Source organism: Drosophila rhopaloa, unplaced genomic scaffold, assembly GCF_018152115.1.
Source record: "Drosophila rhopaloa isolate 14029-0021.01 unplaced genomic scaffold, ASM1815211v1 contig_2, whole genome shotgun sequence".
Classification (NCBI taxonomy): domain Eukaryota; kingdom Metazoa; phylum Arthropoda; class Insecta; order Diptera; family Drosophilidae; genus Drosophila; species Drosophila rhopaloa.
Window position 1 is genome coordinate 4,742,349 of NW_025335083.1, and position 20,487 is coordinate 4,762,835.

At 35.0% G+C, this 20,487-nt stretch overlaps 1 protein-coding gene across 1 annotated transcript in view; it reads right to left on the minus strand.

Annotated features, from left to right (window-relative positions):
• Positions 1–8,942, minus strand: part of LOC108050610 (protein nubbin) — a 48,026-nt gene extending 39,084 nt beyond the window's left edge. The window contains exons 1-2 of the mRNA XM_017132374.2: positions 8,809–8,942; positions 54–1,048 (exon numbers count right to left, since the gene is read on the minus strand). Coding sequence (XP_016987863.1) covers positions 54–888 — 835 coding nt within the window. The 5' untranslated portion in view covers positions 889–1,048; positions 8,809–8,942. The remainder of the gene's footprint in view (positions 1–53; positions 1,049–8,808) is intronic.
• Between the last annotated feature and the right edge of the window lie 11,545 nt (positions 8,943–20,487).

Below are 20,487 nucleotides of genomic sequence, written 5' to 3' on the forward strand. Positions count from 1 at the left end.
CCCCTTTTAGATCTGTTGCAGCTGCCAAAATAATCATAAAACATCAAACTTACCGCCTGCATTTTGCATGTGGTTGTCGATGTTGCTGTCGTCATCATCATCATCGATGTCGTCAATTGTTGCTGCTGCTTGTGTTGCTGTTGGCGCCTGCAATGCTGCTGATGTTGTCGCTGCTGCAGGGCCCGTTGCTGTTGCTGCTCCTGCAGTTGTCGCTGGTGTCGGTGTTGCTGTTGCCATTGTTGCCTCGGGCAGGGCATCATTTTGCTGTAATGCGACTAATGAGGCGGCAAAATTGACGTGTTGCTGCGGCGTGAAGCTAAAGACCGATGCTGCTGCCCCTGATTGAGTTGTTGGCTCGATTTTAATTGCTGTCGCTGGGTGCTGTTGCTGCTGTTGCTGCCAGTACTCGGCGGCAATCAAATGCTGCAGACTGTGCGTAGGCAAATGCTGGCCAAACAGATTGCTCAGATGTTGCAGCGGCGAGCTGCTGGCCACATGTTGCTGCAGGAGCTGCTGCTGCAGCAACAACTGCTGCTGGTGATGATGTTGCTGCTGCTGCTGCTGTGACTGCTGATGGTGATGATGATGATGATGACTGTGGTGCGGATGGTGGTAGAGCAGTGTGGATGCTGCAACGCTTTCGGTGGCCTCGCCATTGACTGTATACTTCGATGTTGTTGTCGGCGTTGACATTGTTAGTGCTTCCGCTGCGGACAGCTGTCGCTGGTTGTTGCTGTTGTCGCTGCTGCTGTTGCTGCTGCAATTGTTGCTGGCCTGATTTGTATTGCAATGGCTTTTGTATTCAAGTAACATGCCGTTGTTGCTAGCAACACGCTGCTGCCGTCGCTGAAGTTGCTGCTGATAGTAGTTTGCTAGCAACAATGGCATAATCAGTGTTTTCGGCTAACTGTGCCAACAGCAGCAACAGCATAGAGCACATAGGTAATCACTCCCGGCGCAGATAGCAGTTGAAAGAGTTCTCCAAAAACACTTTGGAACCTTGATTAGAGCCGATAGCCGCAACTTGGTCAAGTGGACAAACTCTGGTCTGTAATTAGGCAAAGAAGATTAATTAGCCATAAAGGGTGTGTCGTGGGGGCGAGCATGAACGAGCCATAAATTATATCAAAGCAATTGTCATGGTAATAAATAAATTTAAAAAATATTTTAGAGCCAAGGAAATTCTGGGTAAGCGAAAAGCCGCCACAATTAGAAATTCAAAGAGCTCAAATCGCATTTTCAGCTTAGAAGACGAGCAGGAAAGAAAATTATTTATGCAAACTCATCACTCCGCACGCAAAGTATGATGGACATGTGAACCTGTTTATCTGCAGGTTGAAAGCACCTGACGAGCTTCTTCTTTTCTTGATTTCTCGCTTTTTTTTTGTCATTTTAATTAGTTCAATTTCGGTTTATGTTGTTTTGGTTAAATCTGCTCATTCCCTTGAAATTTCACTAGGGGACAAGAGCGACAACATGACGTGGCCGAAAACTAAAAACCAAAAATGCCATTTCATTATTAATTTTGTTTGGTTTATCAGTTGTATGATGCAAAGGGGGGATGGAGGTGCCCTAAACAGTTGACAAAGTCTTTCAACGGTAGCAGGCAATCAAGCTGAATATTCATAATCGCCAGCCGAAGAAAATAGCTAGCTACTCTGCACTGAACAAATATTAAACTGAATAATTAACGTTTTTTTACATAACAAAAGGCTTGTTTACTTGAAAAATATTTAAACTCCCTTAAAAATAGGAATTATGGTAGTTATTTGTTAATATAGTACATTTTTAATTATTTTGTAATACAATATATTTTTTTTCGTTTGAAAGATGTTTTTTTAAACTTATTTTTAAAGATAATTATTCTTTGTGGTAAAAATTATTTTCTATTTGCACGCAACTGATTTTGAAATATAAAGCTTAAAACAACATGATGTAATAAAAATATATATTTTAGCTGATGATAATTTAAATAAAATATCGATTCAAGAGAGCCCAAACATATTATTAAGTATATATTTTAAGTTGGTATAACTTTTCTCAGTGTACTTTTGGTTATTTACAAGCTTCCCAGTGCTTTCGGCGTACTAAACCCTTCACATCAACATCGATACTCGTAGAGACTCCGATCCCGCCATCGTAATTACAAGTCATCTACCCGATGTTTTTGACCATTTAAGCCACAAACGCAGAAGCAGACAGAGTTGAATAGACGAAACAGTAGTTATGCCGAGGGGTCGGGGACAATCGTATAAAAATAAAATAATAATCAGACAATAAATTCCGACAGAAACAAATTTTCATTCATGTATAAGCCCTAAACACGCATAATTGCTAATGCCATTTAAATGTGCCTTTAATAAAAAAACAAATTGTTAAGACCAAGTCATGTTCTATTATTTGAGCAGAAAGAGTTTTCAGTTCCCGATTTTGATATAGATCCGAGTGCAGCGGAAATGTGGAAAGTGACGCGGCCGATTTCTCTCCTCGCTATTGTTATATATTTACCAGCGTTTAACCCCATAAGCGTATTACGAAACTTATTTTGGTTCTAAATGGGAACAAACTGTTTGTCCAGACGGTTAACAGTTTAAGTAGGGGAAGCCTTAGTCAGAGCGATCTATGTCATGTATATGTACTTTTTATTACATGTTTAGATTATATTAAAGAAAGCGATTGTGAATTTATCAACTGGTATTATTAATGGGACCGGAAGTCAAAACTGTGACTAATATAAAGTTATATACACTCCTACCTTCTCAGCTACAATCTCAAACCGCCCAAAATTTGAGTTGCAGAGACTTTATGTTACTCTTATTTATTTTTAATTTTACTCAAGGCAATCATCTTTTGCTTTGTTAAGAGTTAGATGTCCAATTCTGTAAAATATACAGCTAATTTAAGGGGACAATTTTAACATTTATTTTTTAATAAATGGACTTCAGAAAATTAATTATTATTGTAACTTTTATCAATTTGTTTAAGTCTTTAATCTTTTATTGGTAAAGGTATACAACTTTTAAGTTGATTGTAGTTTAAATTAATAAGATTTTAGAATCAGTTTATTAATTGCGCTTATTCATAACATGAACAAATTTGCGGGCCAAAAGTCATTCAAAAGTTACAATTTTCTTGGTTTGTAAATATTTACAAATACAAATAATCTTGAACCGCTTTTTAGTATCGAAAAACTCCTCAGTCATATTTAACTTTAATTTCAATTTCGCCAGCAAATTCGACACGATCCATAGTAAAATGTAAATATTGATGGGCTGGGTGGACAGGTCTGCTCCTATATATGGATAAGATCGGGTGACCTTTACCCGAGTGTGACAATGGCTTGGCATTCATAAGGAGTGGGCCTCCTCCTCCGCTGAAACATTTCACGCAAATATTTATTTTTGCTTGCCTAGCTAATCAATTTCAGCGAAAGGCTTACGGTCGACAGAAATATGTAGATAAATTCATTTAAAAAATTGACAATTAATAGAAATATATTTTTAGCTTGTGGACTTAAAATGCTAATAGAAGTTTAGTTAAAAGTCCATGAATATTAACGGAATTTACAAAATTAATTACATTTAATGCATAACCAAATAGAAGAGGTCTCCCATCGATTTCTGTCACCCTTCTAATATCGAAGGGGGTCTGAATTTTTTCATATTTATGAATAATGGGGCGCCATTCGTAAAGTGCCAAAGGGAGATTTCCTGTGGCTCAAGTCGACTTAGCTCTACTCCACAAAAAAGAACAGAAAACGCAAAATATTAAATACTAAATGAAACAATTTGTGACTTACCAACTAAGACAAGTTAACCCCATTGCAGCTCAATATTAATTAGCAACACATTACCGATTGCCTTGTCGCCGAAACCCAAATTCCTAATTCTAAACAAATTATTTGTCTTTCTATCTAGACATCATCATTTCCCCCATTTGGCACTTGCCTTTGACTCATTTCCATTTCGCGGTATCACCCGGCCCTATCTTGATAACCGCCTGTGTTTGTTAACTAGCCAGGTCTTACTGTAATTGACTAATGAATGCCATTCATTGTTCCAGCTTTTTCAACTTGTGACAAATTTTATTTATCATTGTTTTTGGTTTTGTTCTTGTGTCAGGCAGAATTGTTATTGGTTCCGTTTATTGGCAGGCGGGTTCTCAAGAACAGACGCCGATCTAAAAGCCATCACGTGGTACTAACTGATCGATTTATATAAGAACCACTTAAGTGCGGAAGTGGAAAAGGTTAATAAAGGGGAAGCACATAACTTTGGCTAAGTCAAGATCTATAAAAGGGGAAATGCTTCTGGGAATTGCGATATTTGGCTTATATTGTCACGTTCCAAGTCGCCTTCTAGATAAGAAAAAATGCAAGGCCCAATGTAGATTAATTTTATTTTCAGACAAATATTAAGAACCTGTTTGTGTAAAAATCCTAATTACCAACAAACAAATGTATCTCTTGAAGCTTAAAACCTAAGGGTTTTAAAAGTTGCTTCTAATATCAATAAGTTATTACATTAAGTTTTATTTCAATGTTTTGTTTAAACATTTAAAAATGCAAATTAGATTTTAAAATAAAAGGCTTAGCAACGATTCAAAAGATAGTATGTATAGTTGAGACATTAAAAAAGTTAAATTAAAAAAAAAATTTGTTTGACTAACGCCTTTTTATTGGCGTTAACAAATCCAAAAATAATGTTAAAACTCCCAATTGAAAACTCATAAAATGGACGAAATAACAGGCATATAGCCCTCAACCCCGTCCAATCGTTCACCCTTAAATTGGCACTTGACGCAAGTACTATCGCACCGGACCTTACCTAACCCAAAACATTGAAACGAAGAACCGAAAACCGGTACGAACCGATTTTAAAGATTGCGAAATGTGAAACGTGTTAAACCAAACAAGCCCCCAATGAACTTCGCTCGGACTAAACATCAGCCCATATTTCGAGATTCTATTGTTTACCCTGGCGAAAGAATCGCGAATTCCTAGAACTGCGGCACTCACCGACCAGAACCGAACCGAGAACTCAAGTGAGGTGAGCTCGAGTGGAGGGCGCAATAAACGAAATCAGGTGAATTTAATAAACTATAATCACAAGCCTTCAACTTATTTGTTAATTTTGCAAATTATATTTTATTGGATCGTTCGTATCGCGTTTCTGCATGGTGAGGATGGAGGTGGAGGAGATGCAGGATCCTTTTGACGAAATTGGCTTATCAACCGCAAAGAAATCAATAATTCTTATCACTTATCAACTGACTCGCTTTTGTCGCCAAGTGTTATGTGCATTCTTTATAAATAAAGTGATTCATATTTAAATTATATGTGAAAATTATAGGCGTGATAAGATTTCAATCAACTGATATCTGGCTTTGTTGTGTGCATCACTTCCTCAAATTTTTAACGACGATGACATATAAACTATTCTTAGAATGAATAAAAATATATAAAATTATATGAACTATTATTCAAATGTATTTTTTATTAAAAAGAAACGAAAAAAAATATTTAATTTACATAACCCTTCTCATAAAGATCGTTCTGAAAAAATCTAATTTGATTTTCAAATTATATTGATATAAACCTTTTAAAGAAACCCGGGATCGCAATGAATGGATATGTTTTTGTTTGGTTGATAAGGGATTTATTATCTTATTAAATATATTAGGCAATTTTAATTTAATCCTAGTCTAGCAAACATTTTAAGGTTTTTTATACCCTTGCAGAGGGTATTATAATTTTGGTCAAAAGTGTGCAACGCAGTGAAGGAGACGTCTCCGACCCTATAAAGTATATATATTCTTGATCAGGATCACCTCCTGAGTTGATATAGCCATGTCCGTCTGTCCGTCTGTCCGTCTGTCTGTTTCTACGCAAACTAGTCTCTCAGTTTTAAAGCTATCGAATTGAAACTTTGCACACACCCTTCTTTCCTTTGCACGCAGTATATAAGTCGGAACGGCCGGGATCGGCCGACTATATCCTATAGCTGCCATATAACTGATTGATCGGAAATGCCATAACTTTCGTGTTTGTAAAGTTAGGAAGTTGAGATTTTCTATGGGTCTTATATTTGGCCAATCAATCCGACTCACCAAATTTCATAAGGATCGGCCGACTATATCCTATAGCTGCCATATAACTGATTAATCGGAAATGCCATAACTTTCGTGTTTGTAAAGTTAGGAAGTTGAGATTTTCTATGGGTTTTATATTTGGCCAATAAATCCGACCTACCAAATTTCATAAGGATCGGCCGACTATATCCTATAGCTGCCATATAACTGATTGATCGGAAATGCCATAACTTTCGTGTTTGTAAAGTTAGGAAGTTGGGATTTTCTATGGGTTTTATATTTGGCCAATCAATCCGACCTACCAAATTTCATAAGGATCGGCCGACTATATCCTATAGCTGCCATATAACTGATTGATCGGAAATGCCATAACTTTCGTGTTTGTAAAGTTAGGAAGTTGGGATTTTTTATGAGTATTAAGAATGCATTATATGAATAATTTTGGAGAATATAATTTACAGAGTATTCTGCAAGGGTATATCAACTTCGGCTCCGCCCGAAGTTAGCTTTCCTTTCTTGTTTTTGGATCATATCAGAATGTTCACATATAACTTCCAGTATATTAAGCCCTTTTCAATTGATTTTGTTATTACTTTAAGTCTGGGCAATGTGTACAAGTTTTTTTGTATGAACATTTATAAATTTAGAGCATACAATAGTCACCGTCGTGAATCCTTCAATCAAGCCGATACCCATCCAATTAATTGATTTTTTCAAAAGTCGAACACGTCGACAATGATATGCAAAGTGCTGAGTCGAAGAGTTGGCATGACACAGGTTCTTTTGGTGACTTTATCTCACCTCACCTGCCGGCGGTGTCTTATCAGGCCAGAGCAAACAAATTGAACTCATTTTTCTTTTTAAACAACAGCTTCGACGCAATTGTCGACACGGGTCTACATAATAAGACCCAACTCGTCTTGGCTTGGCCTGGTCGGGCTTAATCAGTTCAGTTCGGTCGGAGGAGAACCGAATATGGTAAATGGGAAAACGCAGTCGAGATAATGCTACGCCAAGAACGAGAAGGAGCAGGTTCCATTCCATTTTTATCTAATTAGGCTAAGCAGCCAACGCCACAAACGATGGACAAATATTTATTATTGTACTGTAAAAATAATCAATCACTCGATCGTTACAGCAAATGGTAATGGTATCTGTACGGCTGTATCTATATACGCCGTCCAGATAACGGCATTTGAATAAGAAAAAAGAGTGCAACAAAAAGAAAATGCAGTTCCAACTTGTCCAGAGGCACTTGAACTCAAAACGCGGCGCACCACAAGTGTTATGCTAATAAAACATATCGAGGCGATCGCCTTATCAATAAGGCAACAAAATACTCGCATGTATATAGATATAGATATATACATTAAACAAATCGAGAGAGAGGTACGATATTTAAAGTGTAAATCGATCGGTTTTTCTTACACTTTGTTTGCAGTATTTATTTCAATTTCAATATTATTTATCGCTTGACGGTTCACCCCAGCGATATTGCGAAAGGCATTGAAGTTACGGAGAAGTATGGGCGCCCCACTTCAACTTTTTTAGAGTAAACTTTGATGCAGGTTCTGTTTACATTCAGGCTGAAACTCATGGCGCCTTACTCAAAAAGGTTTAAACAACCTTCGCCTGCTCAGATGGAATAGATTTCGAATACTTGCATTAACTTTCAATAACCTTGTAGCTCTCAATCGGTGCCTTAAATAGTTGCAAATGAAACCCTATATTCATGATAACCAACAATATTTACCATTGCGGGTGGGGGGAAACCCCTGAAGCAAAGGCGAGCAACATAAATCGAAGAATTTTTCATTTATTAAAGGTTGTTAAAGATTATAGATTGGGATTGTGAAATTCTACACAGTTTTGATTAATTGTGTGATTCATGATTAGGGGTCCAGGTGGCCTGGAAGTCTTATCACTGAAATGTGGGATGTCAACGGGTTTACAATTGATTAATTTTATTTAATATTTTTGAAAAAGAAGTCATACATTTTGGTTGGCTTAAAAATCGGCGTACACCTACACTCAATTTTTATATATTGAATATCTACCTTAAAATTGGATCTATTCAAAACATAAAAAAAACACCGAATTGTCCATTACAATTTGATTTTTCAGATCCCTTGATTTTTGGCTGAGCAAATCGACTTATTTTAAAAACGTTCTAGAAATGATACTTTATAATTTATTTATTTAAAATATATACCAGATATATTTAAAAATTTTAATGAAGTAAAGTGATAGAGTAGGAAGAATGAAAAGAGCATAACAATGTGGTTTTTTAAGGAAAATTGCAAGCACCGTTTATTCAAATTGTAAATATATCTGGCATATTTTTTTACTGGGACCCACCATAGATTTTTCAATTATAAATATTTATTGTCAATAATAATCATATTTTCTGTAATGTTAATGTTCATGTTAAAATAATTTAAGAGCATTTTCTTTTTCGGTTTTTCATTACTAACAGCTCATTACTAACCACCTACCTAAGTGTAAATTAGACTTTTTAAGTCTAATTTAACATTCATTCATTCAATAAATTTCAATCAATTTGGTTTTAAAATATTGTTCACTTTTCATTATTTGCACTATTTAAACAAAAAAAAACAAAAACGTTTATAAATAAAAGTACAATTGGACAGCACTGGTAAATTTACTACATTTCTTTAATGTCTTTCATAAACTTACAATAATTCCCATGGTATTTACCTTTATTTACTCTTTTAATTGGTTTGAGCTTTACCAAAAATTAAAATTTTTGTTGCTCAAGTGAATGGACTTAAATTGGTATTCACATTTCTTTATCTGCACAATCGCAGGCACTTTTCCAAAAACTATAATCTATAGTTTTTCAACAATTTTTTGATGGTTCCGCAAGCGGAATTGGCGTCTCATTCACAGCGCACCTCGGTTCGCAAATGCCGTCGTCAAAACGCAAAAACTGCTGCACAAAAGAGCTCGGCAAAAATCGCGACGCGAAAGCGATGGTATTGGGGGACTTAGAGGGGGTTCTTCGGATGGGATCGTTTCGTATCGCATGAGATCTCGCGGAGGACAAAAGTTGCAAAAAGTCCGGGGAGCGCGCGCACTTGAGCTACAACCACTGAACGCTGAACTCAACTGAGGCGAGCTCGCCAAAAGTATCTTAAAGATGCGCAACAGATCGGCAACTTTAACGGCAGCGAGCTGCAACAAGTTTTTGCCAAATCCATAAAAACAAAAGGCAAATAAACAAACGGCAGTGCACTCAAACAATTGCAATTTGAAGTGTCTCTGTGTCTGTATCTTTTGCACTGTATCTGTTTGTGAATGTATGTATCTGATGCAGTCCACTTGCACACACAGATACACCTGCTTGCAACATTGCAATTGTGGCAGAGAAAAAGAGAGTGCGCTCTCTCAAGCTCTGATAAGTTAAGATTTTAAATAATTTTATTTAGAGTATCTTTTAAAAAATATTTAAGCCTCCTTAGAAAGCAAAAATTCTTGCGCTTTTCTCTCTCTCTGAAAATGTATCTTTAAAGACTTTCAGAGAAAACCGTCTCCCTTTCTCACTCTCTCACGCACACCAAGGTAAAAAGCTACGATCGCTCTCTTAGGTTCCACAAAAAGCTGCCTCAATGGGCGGAAAAGAGACAACTAATCCCACTAACTGATTCACTACACACACTCTGGCATTATTCAAATCTAGCAGTGCGCCATCCCGCTCACACCTACGCCTGCTCCATGTTCTCCCTCGCTTTATTTAAATTTATGATTATCGCTCCGTGTGTGTGTTTGTCTGCTTAATCCAATTGGAGGTGGAGCCGTGCTCCTCTATCCAATTGGGAGATACGCTCGCATAGACTCTCATTTCGCCTGCATATCGCCTCGTTAAGTGTCACGTCGACGTCAGTGGGGGATTTATTTTCATTTCAGGCCCCGGCTCCATCCAATTGGATTTGCGTTTTGAAAACTGGTTTCGCCAACGCCTCTTATTGGCAGGGCTATTTTAGGCGTCTTTTGGGTATTAACTAACAATTGATCGCGTTTTCATAGAAAACCATCTCTAGAAACTTATATCTATAAACTAAAGAGGTGATTTAATATACAAACAATGCTTTTTTTTTAAATTGAAAAAAATGGTTTCTTGAGTCTAATTAAATAGATTAAATTTAATTCTTCAACCAAATTCGGTTGTAATGTATATATAATGAACAAGCTAATTTAAATTTGTTCATAATAGGTATATACATATATATATTTTACATCTGTAAAATCAATAGATTTAATATTAGTAACTTTGAACGGTTAACGCCTTGGCAAGAAAATTTCACCCATAACTTCAAAGTAAATATATTTGAAGTTTAATCAAGAAAGAATACCTTAATACAAAAAACATTTTCTTATCTAAAGCTTAAGAAAGTGATTTTGAAAACAAAATATTTTCACTTCTTGTTTTTGTTAAGAATTCTTTATAAAAAAGGGATAGATTGTGCTTCACTTTAGAAATACTTCATTTATATTTTTTATGAAAATTTCAATAATTTCTTATCCGTTTCACAGTATGTCAACGATCAACTAAATAACATTAAATACAAAATTATACAATAATGAATATAGTAAAATAAAGATATGTACATGTATAGTCTTTCATTCTTAATTTTAAATAAATATATAGCTTAAATAAACAATTATACACAAAAAATTAATACAATTTCATTGTTTTAAATAAGCAGACGAGCTTAACGTTACATTTGTATATATTTTCTCTAAACGTTTGATCCTCGTCTTTTACACCAATTTAGTGCTATGACGTATACTTAATTTTTTCATTATCTTGATAAATTCAGTAAAACAAATTACTCAACAACAAATCTACAAGATATTCCATTGAAAATGGAAGAGCATTCAGCTGTGAGTCGCCCCGAGGAGTTTCCATTGAAGGGCATTGTCTTTGGCTGTTGACGCGGGCGCCGCTTCTTCTGCACCGCAAATCCCATATCGCGTATCGCAAACGCACGATCTGCTGACACAATTCCGCCAGCAATTAAGTTGATTCTCCTCCGCGGGCTGGATTTTACCTGGCGCTCAATTTGCCGGCGTTTAAAAAAGCTGTCAACGGCGATCTGCGACCCGGGTGCATAATGCCGGCCAACTGGAGCTGAACTTGGCCAATTGTTTACCATATGCAGTCCGGCCAGGCATTCCAAACTGTCCGCTCGGGCTTATTAGCCTGTCGTTTGCATTTCTGCGGTATTTCCACTTTGTTGAAGGCGCCGGCCTCCCCGGTGAACGCGGTTGAATTTGAATGCAAATTCCAGGCATAACGCGCTTTTGGTCATTCAAATGTTGCCGCTGCTCTGTGGCCAGGAAGTTATGGATTTAATCCGAATACACTTCCAGAAAAGATAAGTCCATATATTTTTCCCATTCTAAAAAGAAAAGCACTAGGCAAATAAATAATATTATTATTTTTATAAAATTAAAACCATAATTCCGTACTAGATTAAAACTATTATATATCGGAGAATATTTCTATATGCAAAAAAAACGACGTAAAAATGATCAAAAATATATATACTTTATATGGTCCGAAATGTCTCCATTAATACGTTGCAAACTTTTGTCTCAAATTATAATACCCTCTGAAAGAGTATGTTGTATTTAAAAGATTGTTTAACAATATTTCTTTTTAAAACCTTCTTTTGGATCCGCCACTTGTGCGGATGTTTCAAAAATATATAATTATTTATTGTTATCATTAATTTATTTCTTCAATAATTTTTTAGATAAGCAACTATAAGTACCTCTTAATATAATTTTTTGGTTTAATATAATTATATACAATTAATTATATTTATATTTATATTGTTTTTATTTCACAGAAATGTTTACCAAATGAATTGTTTGAAAATTTTGGCGATTTGTATCAAAAAATAGTCAGTCCTGACAAATGTTATCTAACATAGAACATATTTATTTTTTTAGGCTACCATCCCCTAAATGTTTTAGTTTTATGGTTATTTTTTATAATTATTTTTATAGTATTAAACTTATAATTACGGTTATTACAATTAAGAGTTAACAAGTCAAAAAATCTTATCACTTAAGTATTTATTATTTTACAACATGAATAACTTTATAAAATTTGTATATAATTATGAGTAAATGTAGTAGGAAAGTTTTAAAATTTAAAAAATTTTAATTCTTAGATCTATTAAATACTTGCCTAGTACATTTCCATTGTCTAGACCCATTAAAACATGATGGGCTGTCCTTGGGCCTGGCTCCCCATGGTTGGTTTGGTTCCTGGAACTCAAATCTATGTTTAAATTACCATTTAAATGATACTCCAGCGGCGGCATTTCATCACAATGTAACATTCACATTATTCAGGCAGCATAAAATTGCAAACACATATTATTGACACATCATTATCAATCAAAGTTATGCTCAGTTGAAAGTCCGCAATGCTTCCGCAAAAAGGCGAGGAGCAGACTGGCCGTGTTTGCTACTCTCCGCAGATTACAGCTAAGTTTTACGACCATGATTTATGGCAGAATTCTTCATAGGCGGCCGTTCTGGTTTGATGGTCCAGGCCCAGGCCCAGTGCACCATGAAGCATCCGAGTCCGAAAAAGACACACTTGCTGACACGCACAGTCTAGATGCGAGGAGCTACTGCCAGTTCGCATCTAGGTATCTGCCAGATACGGCTCGCACTCTAGCATGCTTTATGGTCTAATCCCGATGGTTAGTTTTGTTCAACATAAACTGCTCGATTTCATGTATTCCATTTAAATGTCGTAGAAAGTTGTTGCAAATCAACTTCTTATCCAGCTCATTCCTCGCGTTTACATCCATATTTATTTGCCATAATTTGGTTGGTTTATGGGACTCTATCTTTTTTTCGCACTACGCCAAATGCATTTGCCTTGTTTAATCTGATTATAATTGGTAAGACAAAGGCATAAAATATTCCAAATGATTATTATGCCAAAGTTAATGGGGTTTTACGATTTTGATATGGGTTGAAAGAGGGGGCTAAACTTGAAGTGTATTGTCTGAAGTACTACTGGTCTTGTATTTATGCATATAAATATCTGACGGATGCAAAGTAAGAACTAAAGCTAACTTCAGCCAATATTTTGAAAAATCTTGCATTCGCCACCACTTTTTACAGAAAAAGGATAATAACAGTTTGTTATACAAAAAATTATGATTCAATCTTACAAATTTTTAAATATTCATTTAAATTTTAATTATTAAAACGTATTTATTAAAATTAAAATTATTCTTAATTATCTTTAAAAATCTTCTTAAAAAACTATTACCTAACCTTTGAAACATCAAAAACCTTTTAATATTTAAGCTAAACATATTTATGTTTCACATTAAGATTTAACAATGTATTCTCCATTTCCAGGAAAATTACTTGAGGGACTGCCTAGTGAATTTCCAAAATTTATTTTTATACTTTAAGAAGCGTAAGTTTTATAAGGACCAAAAAAAGGTTGTTAAATGGACGAAGGTATTTAAGCTAAGTGGATGCAAAGCAAATACTAAAGCTAAGTTCAGCCAATATTTTGAAAAAAACTGGTATTCGCCACAACTTTTTACAGAAAAAACAGTTTAACAGTTTGTAACACAAAAAATGATTAAAAATTCATTTAGCTTTTCATTTTTAAACGTATTAATTAAAATTATTCTGAATTAATTTTAATTATATTTACAAATGTATTCCCTATTTCCAAAAAAATTACTTCCTAGTGAAATTCCTAAATTTTTTTTTATACTTTAAGAAGCGTAAGTTTTATAGTGCTCAAAAAAAGGATGTTAAATGAATGAAGGTGTTTAAGCTAAGTGGTATGGTTTCCAAACAAGCTTTATATTGTGGCTTAAAATATTCCCAAGCTATTTTAATCAATAAGCTTGACTTTAGTCGAGGGCAGATTTTATTACCTTTGGTTCCCCAATGCCATCTCATCCATATGGAGCTCCTGCAAGACAATTTTTCACTTCACACTTGCAAACACGCCATGCTGCGCACATTATTCTCTTTAACGCATTTAAACCCCACTGGTTAACCCCAAACTTTGCATTTAAATTAAAAAAAAACGCGAGTGCGAGCAATCGGGGAATAACAATTAAACGTGAAATGAAAAGGGTTGCCTGCGTCCGGCTCGTTGACAAATTGTGCGATTATGCTAGGGCCGGGCAAGAAATATAAAGGTTTATTACTTTAATTGTCGCGTTACAACACCCACAGCAGCAAACGCAAAGTGCAGACAACAAAAGGCCATGTAATTAGAGGGCTCTATACACACTTAGCCTCTCCTCTGACACACGGAATTCTTCTGGAGCATTACAAATGAGCCATTGGCGTGCAGTTCCCTTGATTATTTTAATTTTTTATTAACGCTTTTTCTTTTGTTTAATTGTTTTTAAGCCAATCACGCCTTAGGGCAAAATTGTCTGGCCTTAATTTAATATTTCCTTTTAGAGTAGCCATAATCTCGGATGTATAAAACTTTATGGTGCATAAATAAAAAAAAAATACTAATAAAATTATATATATATATCAGAGGTAGACTTTTTGCTTATCAGTCTAAAGAATTATATATGGTAAGGTCTAATGATAGTACATTTTCTGTATTTTTTTATGAAGTAACAGTGTCTCGATTTTGAAGATATATCAGAAACAAAACTAAAGACAAATGTATATTTTTAAGATTTGGCTCTATAAAATAAAAATGAAGACGACAACTAAAATAAATCTTTTGCTTTTAAAAGCAATCATTTATGTTACCAAATCTGTCGATGGGTTAATAAGAATATAAAAATTTAATAAATAAAAATTTAATTATTGATAAAAGGTAAAAGGTAAAACAAGTAAATTTAAATTAGCATATCTTATCTCTAAGCACAGCTCTCTTAATTGAGGAAATAATTAAAGATTTACAAGTGGTTTTTCTTTACTATAATAATTGAGCTCGTTGGGGCTGTATGGGGTCTGAAAAAAAAAAAAAATTTCTTAAGATTTCCATCTGTAAAACACTTTTTTGTATTTTCAATTGCTTTTCAGTTCAATAGTTAATTATTTCAGGAAGATTTTCAACAGTTTAACAGCTTTGTTGGGTCTGTTGGCGCCAACGGCATTTGGTTGATTTGAAATCTACTTTTTCAGTTGTTTGATTAAGTTTACAGTTCGGCTTGGGTTATTATAAATGCACTTCCTAATTGAATTGCAGTTGCTTAAAATAGTTGATGAGGTAATGAAGGTGAGGCTTCGCTTGAGATTTTAGATATGTCAAGTGGGAAATAAGCCATTAGATATTACAATATAGAAAATCTGATATAAATAACATACAAAATATAATTTAATTTGGGTTCTTGTAAACAACTTATGATTGGTTTGGCCTCAAGGCATTTTAAAGAACCATTGATGTTGAAGTAGGTACAAAATCTTTTCACCTTTTAATAATTGTTTCACTTAATGAGATTTTTTTAGAGATTTCAAACGACCAAAATAAATTGAATGATGAAAAGTATATTCGAGTAGGGGGGTTTACTGGACAAAATTATATTTAGTTTTGTACTTGAGTGTGTAAAACTATATAATGAAGCTAACATTTATTTAAAAACCAAAATTGTCTACAAATCAACAGGGTTTTTGAATGTAGACTAGAGTTTTTCGCCAAGGTTCTAACATTTTACAAATCGCTATACTATATACCCTCTTTACATGTCTTGTCGGTAAATCGCTTTGACTTATCTATAACCCAAAGGCATAAAACTCTATAAACTAAAGAGCAACAAATGCAGAGGAAAATGCTGCGTTTAAGAGACGCAAAAATGCTGTACAACAAGCGCCAAGTTTGCCTCACAAATCAAAGCCGACTTGCCGTTTGCCGTTTGTGTACCACTTTGGACATATATGGAAAAATTAGTGGGATGTTTTGAGATTGTCCAGTGTCCAGAGAGATGGTGGATTCGGGTGGCCAGGGGGTGTCGTCCAAGGTGTCGTCGTCATTAGCAGTTGTGGCTGCTGTGGGGAAAGAGCGAGAGGTATTCAATCGAATTGGTGTTTGATTTTTGATTATGAAATTTGATGCACTCACATTCGTTGCGGCATGATTGTGTGGTGTCCCCACGGACTCGAGTGGCAACATATCCTCACGCCAATAAACGCGCAATTATAATAAAAATAATCACAGGGGGCGACTGCCGCTCGATCCTCTGCATTTGGTCATAACCGGCCGGTCCAAAACCGCTGATTGTGACGCTGAGCTGGCCAAGATCCGAGATCCAGACGCGTTTGATCATTGCGATCCTCGGCGTCCGTCGTTCCCGACTGGATTATCGCCTTTTCGAACAGCTTTTTCTCCTTTTGTTCCCGTTCCCATTCTCGTTGCCAGTTTACCAGTCCAGTGGCCATTCGGTCTCTATCTCATTGCGACGACAATTGGCGAGTAATTGCTGCTGCATAATAATTCCCCACCAGCCATCGTTGGCCTGGTCAAGTTTTTGCGCCTCTTTGCCAGCCTTTTTGCCGTCCCCGCCATCCACTTAATCCGTTTTTGGCTGAGTGAGTTTCCTGAATTTAAACAGAAAATATTATATACATATTTCTCAGATATACAATTCATTTTTTCTTAATCTAATAATGAGAATTAATTAAAATGGTATGAAATAAATTAACGAAGCAATTAGACACAAATTCCATTACAAGGTGAGAGAGCGCTGAAAAATGCCTCTAAAGGCATGGCCAACTAAAAAGTGGCAAAATAATTCATCAAAAATCGTTGCAAAAAAATTAGCATTGCCAATAAGGTCGTTTTGGCTTTTAGGAGCTTAGAAGGCTGCGCTTTTATAAAATATTTTTTTGGGTGGAGCAAGTTTGTTATTCATATTCCAATTTATGATTGTCTGATGGGAAGCCATATTATCATTTTTCATGGTGTGGGAATTAAATGCGATGGGGCTCTTTAAATATTTATGATATTTTAAAATACTAGAAGTTATCTTAAATTTGTTCAACAAAAAAAAATGACATCACAAAAAAAATATTGATCGATAAATGTAATATTATGAGTGTAATTTGTAATAAACTAATACTATTTATTATCAAATGGAACTTTTAAAAAAATTTCAATACGTTAGACACTCAATTTGCATTAAATTGATAGTTGTTTATATTTAGGACCCTTTTGGTGTACCATTTTTAAACTAAGTGTTTTAGATTGTAAAATTAACATTAGTTTGTTTGATTTATTTTTATATATTTATTTATAGGACGCCATAATATATTTTTCATTCACTTAGTGGTAATACATATTAAGAATTCAGTGTTACTGTGCTATATTCCTTATTTAATTATTTAAACTTAATTGATAACCAATGGATTTACTTTAAGATTAATATATAAATATATAATAAATATATAATAAAACAAATTACTAGTATTTACCCATTGATGTACTACCTTGTAGCTGCCTCTTTCTTCTTCTAATCCATGATATCTTTACCTAATCAATCATTAAATGTCTATTAGTGTTTATCTACGGCTAACGATCCATAATAAGCAGTGAAAAAACGAAATTTCCACGGTCATCAAATCAATATTCAAAAAGCCTCCACTACCAAATTGGCAACAATCTGTCAGATGCATTTCATAAAGCTCGGACGGCGGCCACAGAAACCCCCTACTCCCGTCAGCCAGGAGTGGAAAAAAGTCGAAAATTGCTTTATGAACACGTTTCAATTGCGTTTTGCCAGCTCGCCAGGCATGTTCGATGTCATGTACTCCATGGCTGCAGTCGAGGGAGAGACACTTCTCCGGGCCTGATGAAATCGATCATTTTCCCACGATCGACTGGATCGGCTAAGATCGGCTCCGCTGTCAGCGGCCCAAGTCTCAATGACTAACTCTAACTGCACAACAAGTGGCCAGTTGGCCGGGTAAAAAAAAACCTGGCCAATAGCAGGCATTACTTGATTTGTATGTGCTGCTATGTAAATGCTATAAAAGGATTTTGATTACGGCCAAATGCCGGCCCCGCCAGCGGGACAACATGGGCACAAGGTGTCTGAATTCTATTGGGATGCGATGTGGTGCAGAGAGGCTCTTTCTCCCGAAGGCGGAAGCATGACTGGACGCCTTTTTCTGGTCGTCAGCATTCATTGATCAATATCGGGAAGCTGTGGAATTAAAATTCAAATCTCGATCCACTATTTCCCCTGCTGCCCAATGTTTTTGGTTTTGAGAGTTTCCACCTTTGATGATGCAGGAACTATATGTTACTTTATACTTACTTTATACATACTTTATTTAAAAATCAGTAGCTACAAAATAGTTAATGCTTAATTTTAAATTCTATTACGCATTCATGCAGCAAATATTTAAACAATAAAAAATGTATTAGTATTTTACTTGTATTTTACTTATAAACTAAAGAAAAAACTACAAATCAATGTAGAGCCGATAATCTTTTACTTTTTAAAAAGTAAGAGAAATGGGAAATATAATCACACATATTATTCGTTAGTTCAATCTTTAAAAAGTTTCCATCATTTATCTGCCCTCACACAGATTAAAATCGTTATTTTATGCCCCTTCCCTTCTGTACATCATGAATACACAGTTTTCCTTTAGGGCTTTATTCTAATTAGCAAGGTGGTCGCCCTTTTCCCCTTTCAACACCTATCACCCTCCTCTACCGGTCTTACGCACTTGCCATGACTGGTAGAAAAATGATTTGAGCCGCTTAATTGGGGCGGACAGTCACCTCGATCCGCTCAGTTCTTTGACATGTTTTCTATTTGTCTAATTTGTCAAGTTTTGACTGGAATATTTTCTGTTAGTAAAACGGAAATGATCCGACAAAAAGTTTGTGGCTTACAGATTTTTGAATTTCGAACCAATTTGAAAGCGTGTCCAGGTTTTTGGGTTGGGCAGAAACGGGAAAAATACATATTTAAATTGATACCATTGGGCTCGTGTTCAAACAATGCTTATTTTGCGACCCGATTGAGGCAAGCGTGCTCGGTGTTTGTTTATTTTGATCGATTCGTGGCCGAGCATACATAAGGAAGTTTATCTTTAGCTTTTTGGCTTACAAATAGAAGCGTGTGGGTAGCCTAAGCAGCTTAATGTTAGGGTCTTTTGACTTTCGAAAATTAGCAATAAGTGTGTACTTGATGTCAGTATTATTAAGAAATATTTAATTTATGTAATATTTAATGTATTTTAATTAGATTATAACTAAAACATACTTTCACAAAAATCGTTATAATACAAATGATGATAAATTCATAGGAAAATAATCCATTTAACTTTGTATACATTTGTTATTAGTTATTATCTCCACGTTATTATTGCTTTTATTTTAGTAAATTTTAGTTGCAGAGTTTTCCCACAAAAACACAAACTAAACGTGTGTTCTAAATTGTGCCACCAAAAAATGTTCAAGCAATTTAAAAAGTGACTTAAAGTTAATTTTAATTTTGACTTGCGAAATCATGTAACGACTAAATAATTTGCCTTTAAAAACCATAAACCACTGTATAAGTATTCAATTGAGACACTTTAGAAGACACGTTTGGATTGTCCTTTTAAGAAATTTTATCTTTAAAATTGTGAAAGCTCTGCAATTTAACAACTATGAAAGTTATTATTTAAGAATTGACACACCATGGAAAGCTTAAAACTATTAAAACAATACATTTTAAGTAAGCACATATGTACTCTCAGTACCTGGTATTCTCCATATAATCCATAATTTACAAGATGTTTTGTGTTACACATACAGACAGTTTCCATTATATAAAAAAGCCTAAAAAGGTCTGGATATTTAATATAAAATTATATTTATTAATTTTCGTATGTACTTACTGTAGCAAATTAAATAAAAAAAAAATACAACAGCAATTCCAATGTAAAATTATGAGAATTTTGGTTTTATTTCTATAACGAGGTCCTTACTTTGTCAAAGTCTGAATCAAACTGAGTGCTGGCAGTAAAAAGTATTCCAACCACCCTTCCGATAAAAAATGAACATCCGTTCAACCCTTTACGTGTTTCTCTCACTTCCAGTCAAAGATTTTTGCATAACGCAGAGGTCTTTCCTTTTTTAGAACTTTTCCAACCCCTTCGATGAGGAGGTGGAACCCGATCCGAACGCCAGATGGCGCTGTTGCACCATTTTTGTAGTATTTCCAATACGATGACATTCATTAAAGGCAGAAAAACTTGTGAATAATTTATATAATTAATACCCCGCTACGTTGACTACGCACAGCTGGCATTTAGTCGCAACTTAAGGAGAGATCTCTCAGCTGCTGTTTAATAAAATATTTTAAATAATTCCGTAATCTAAATGCAGTCATCGTCAAAGCAGCAAAACAA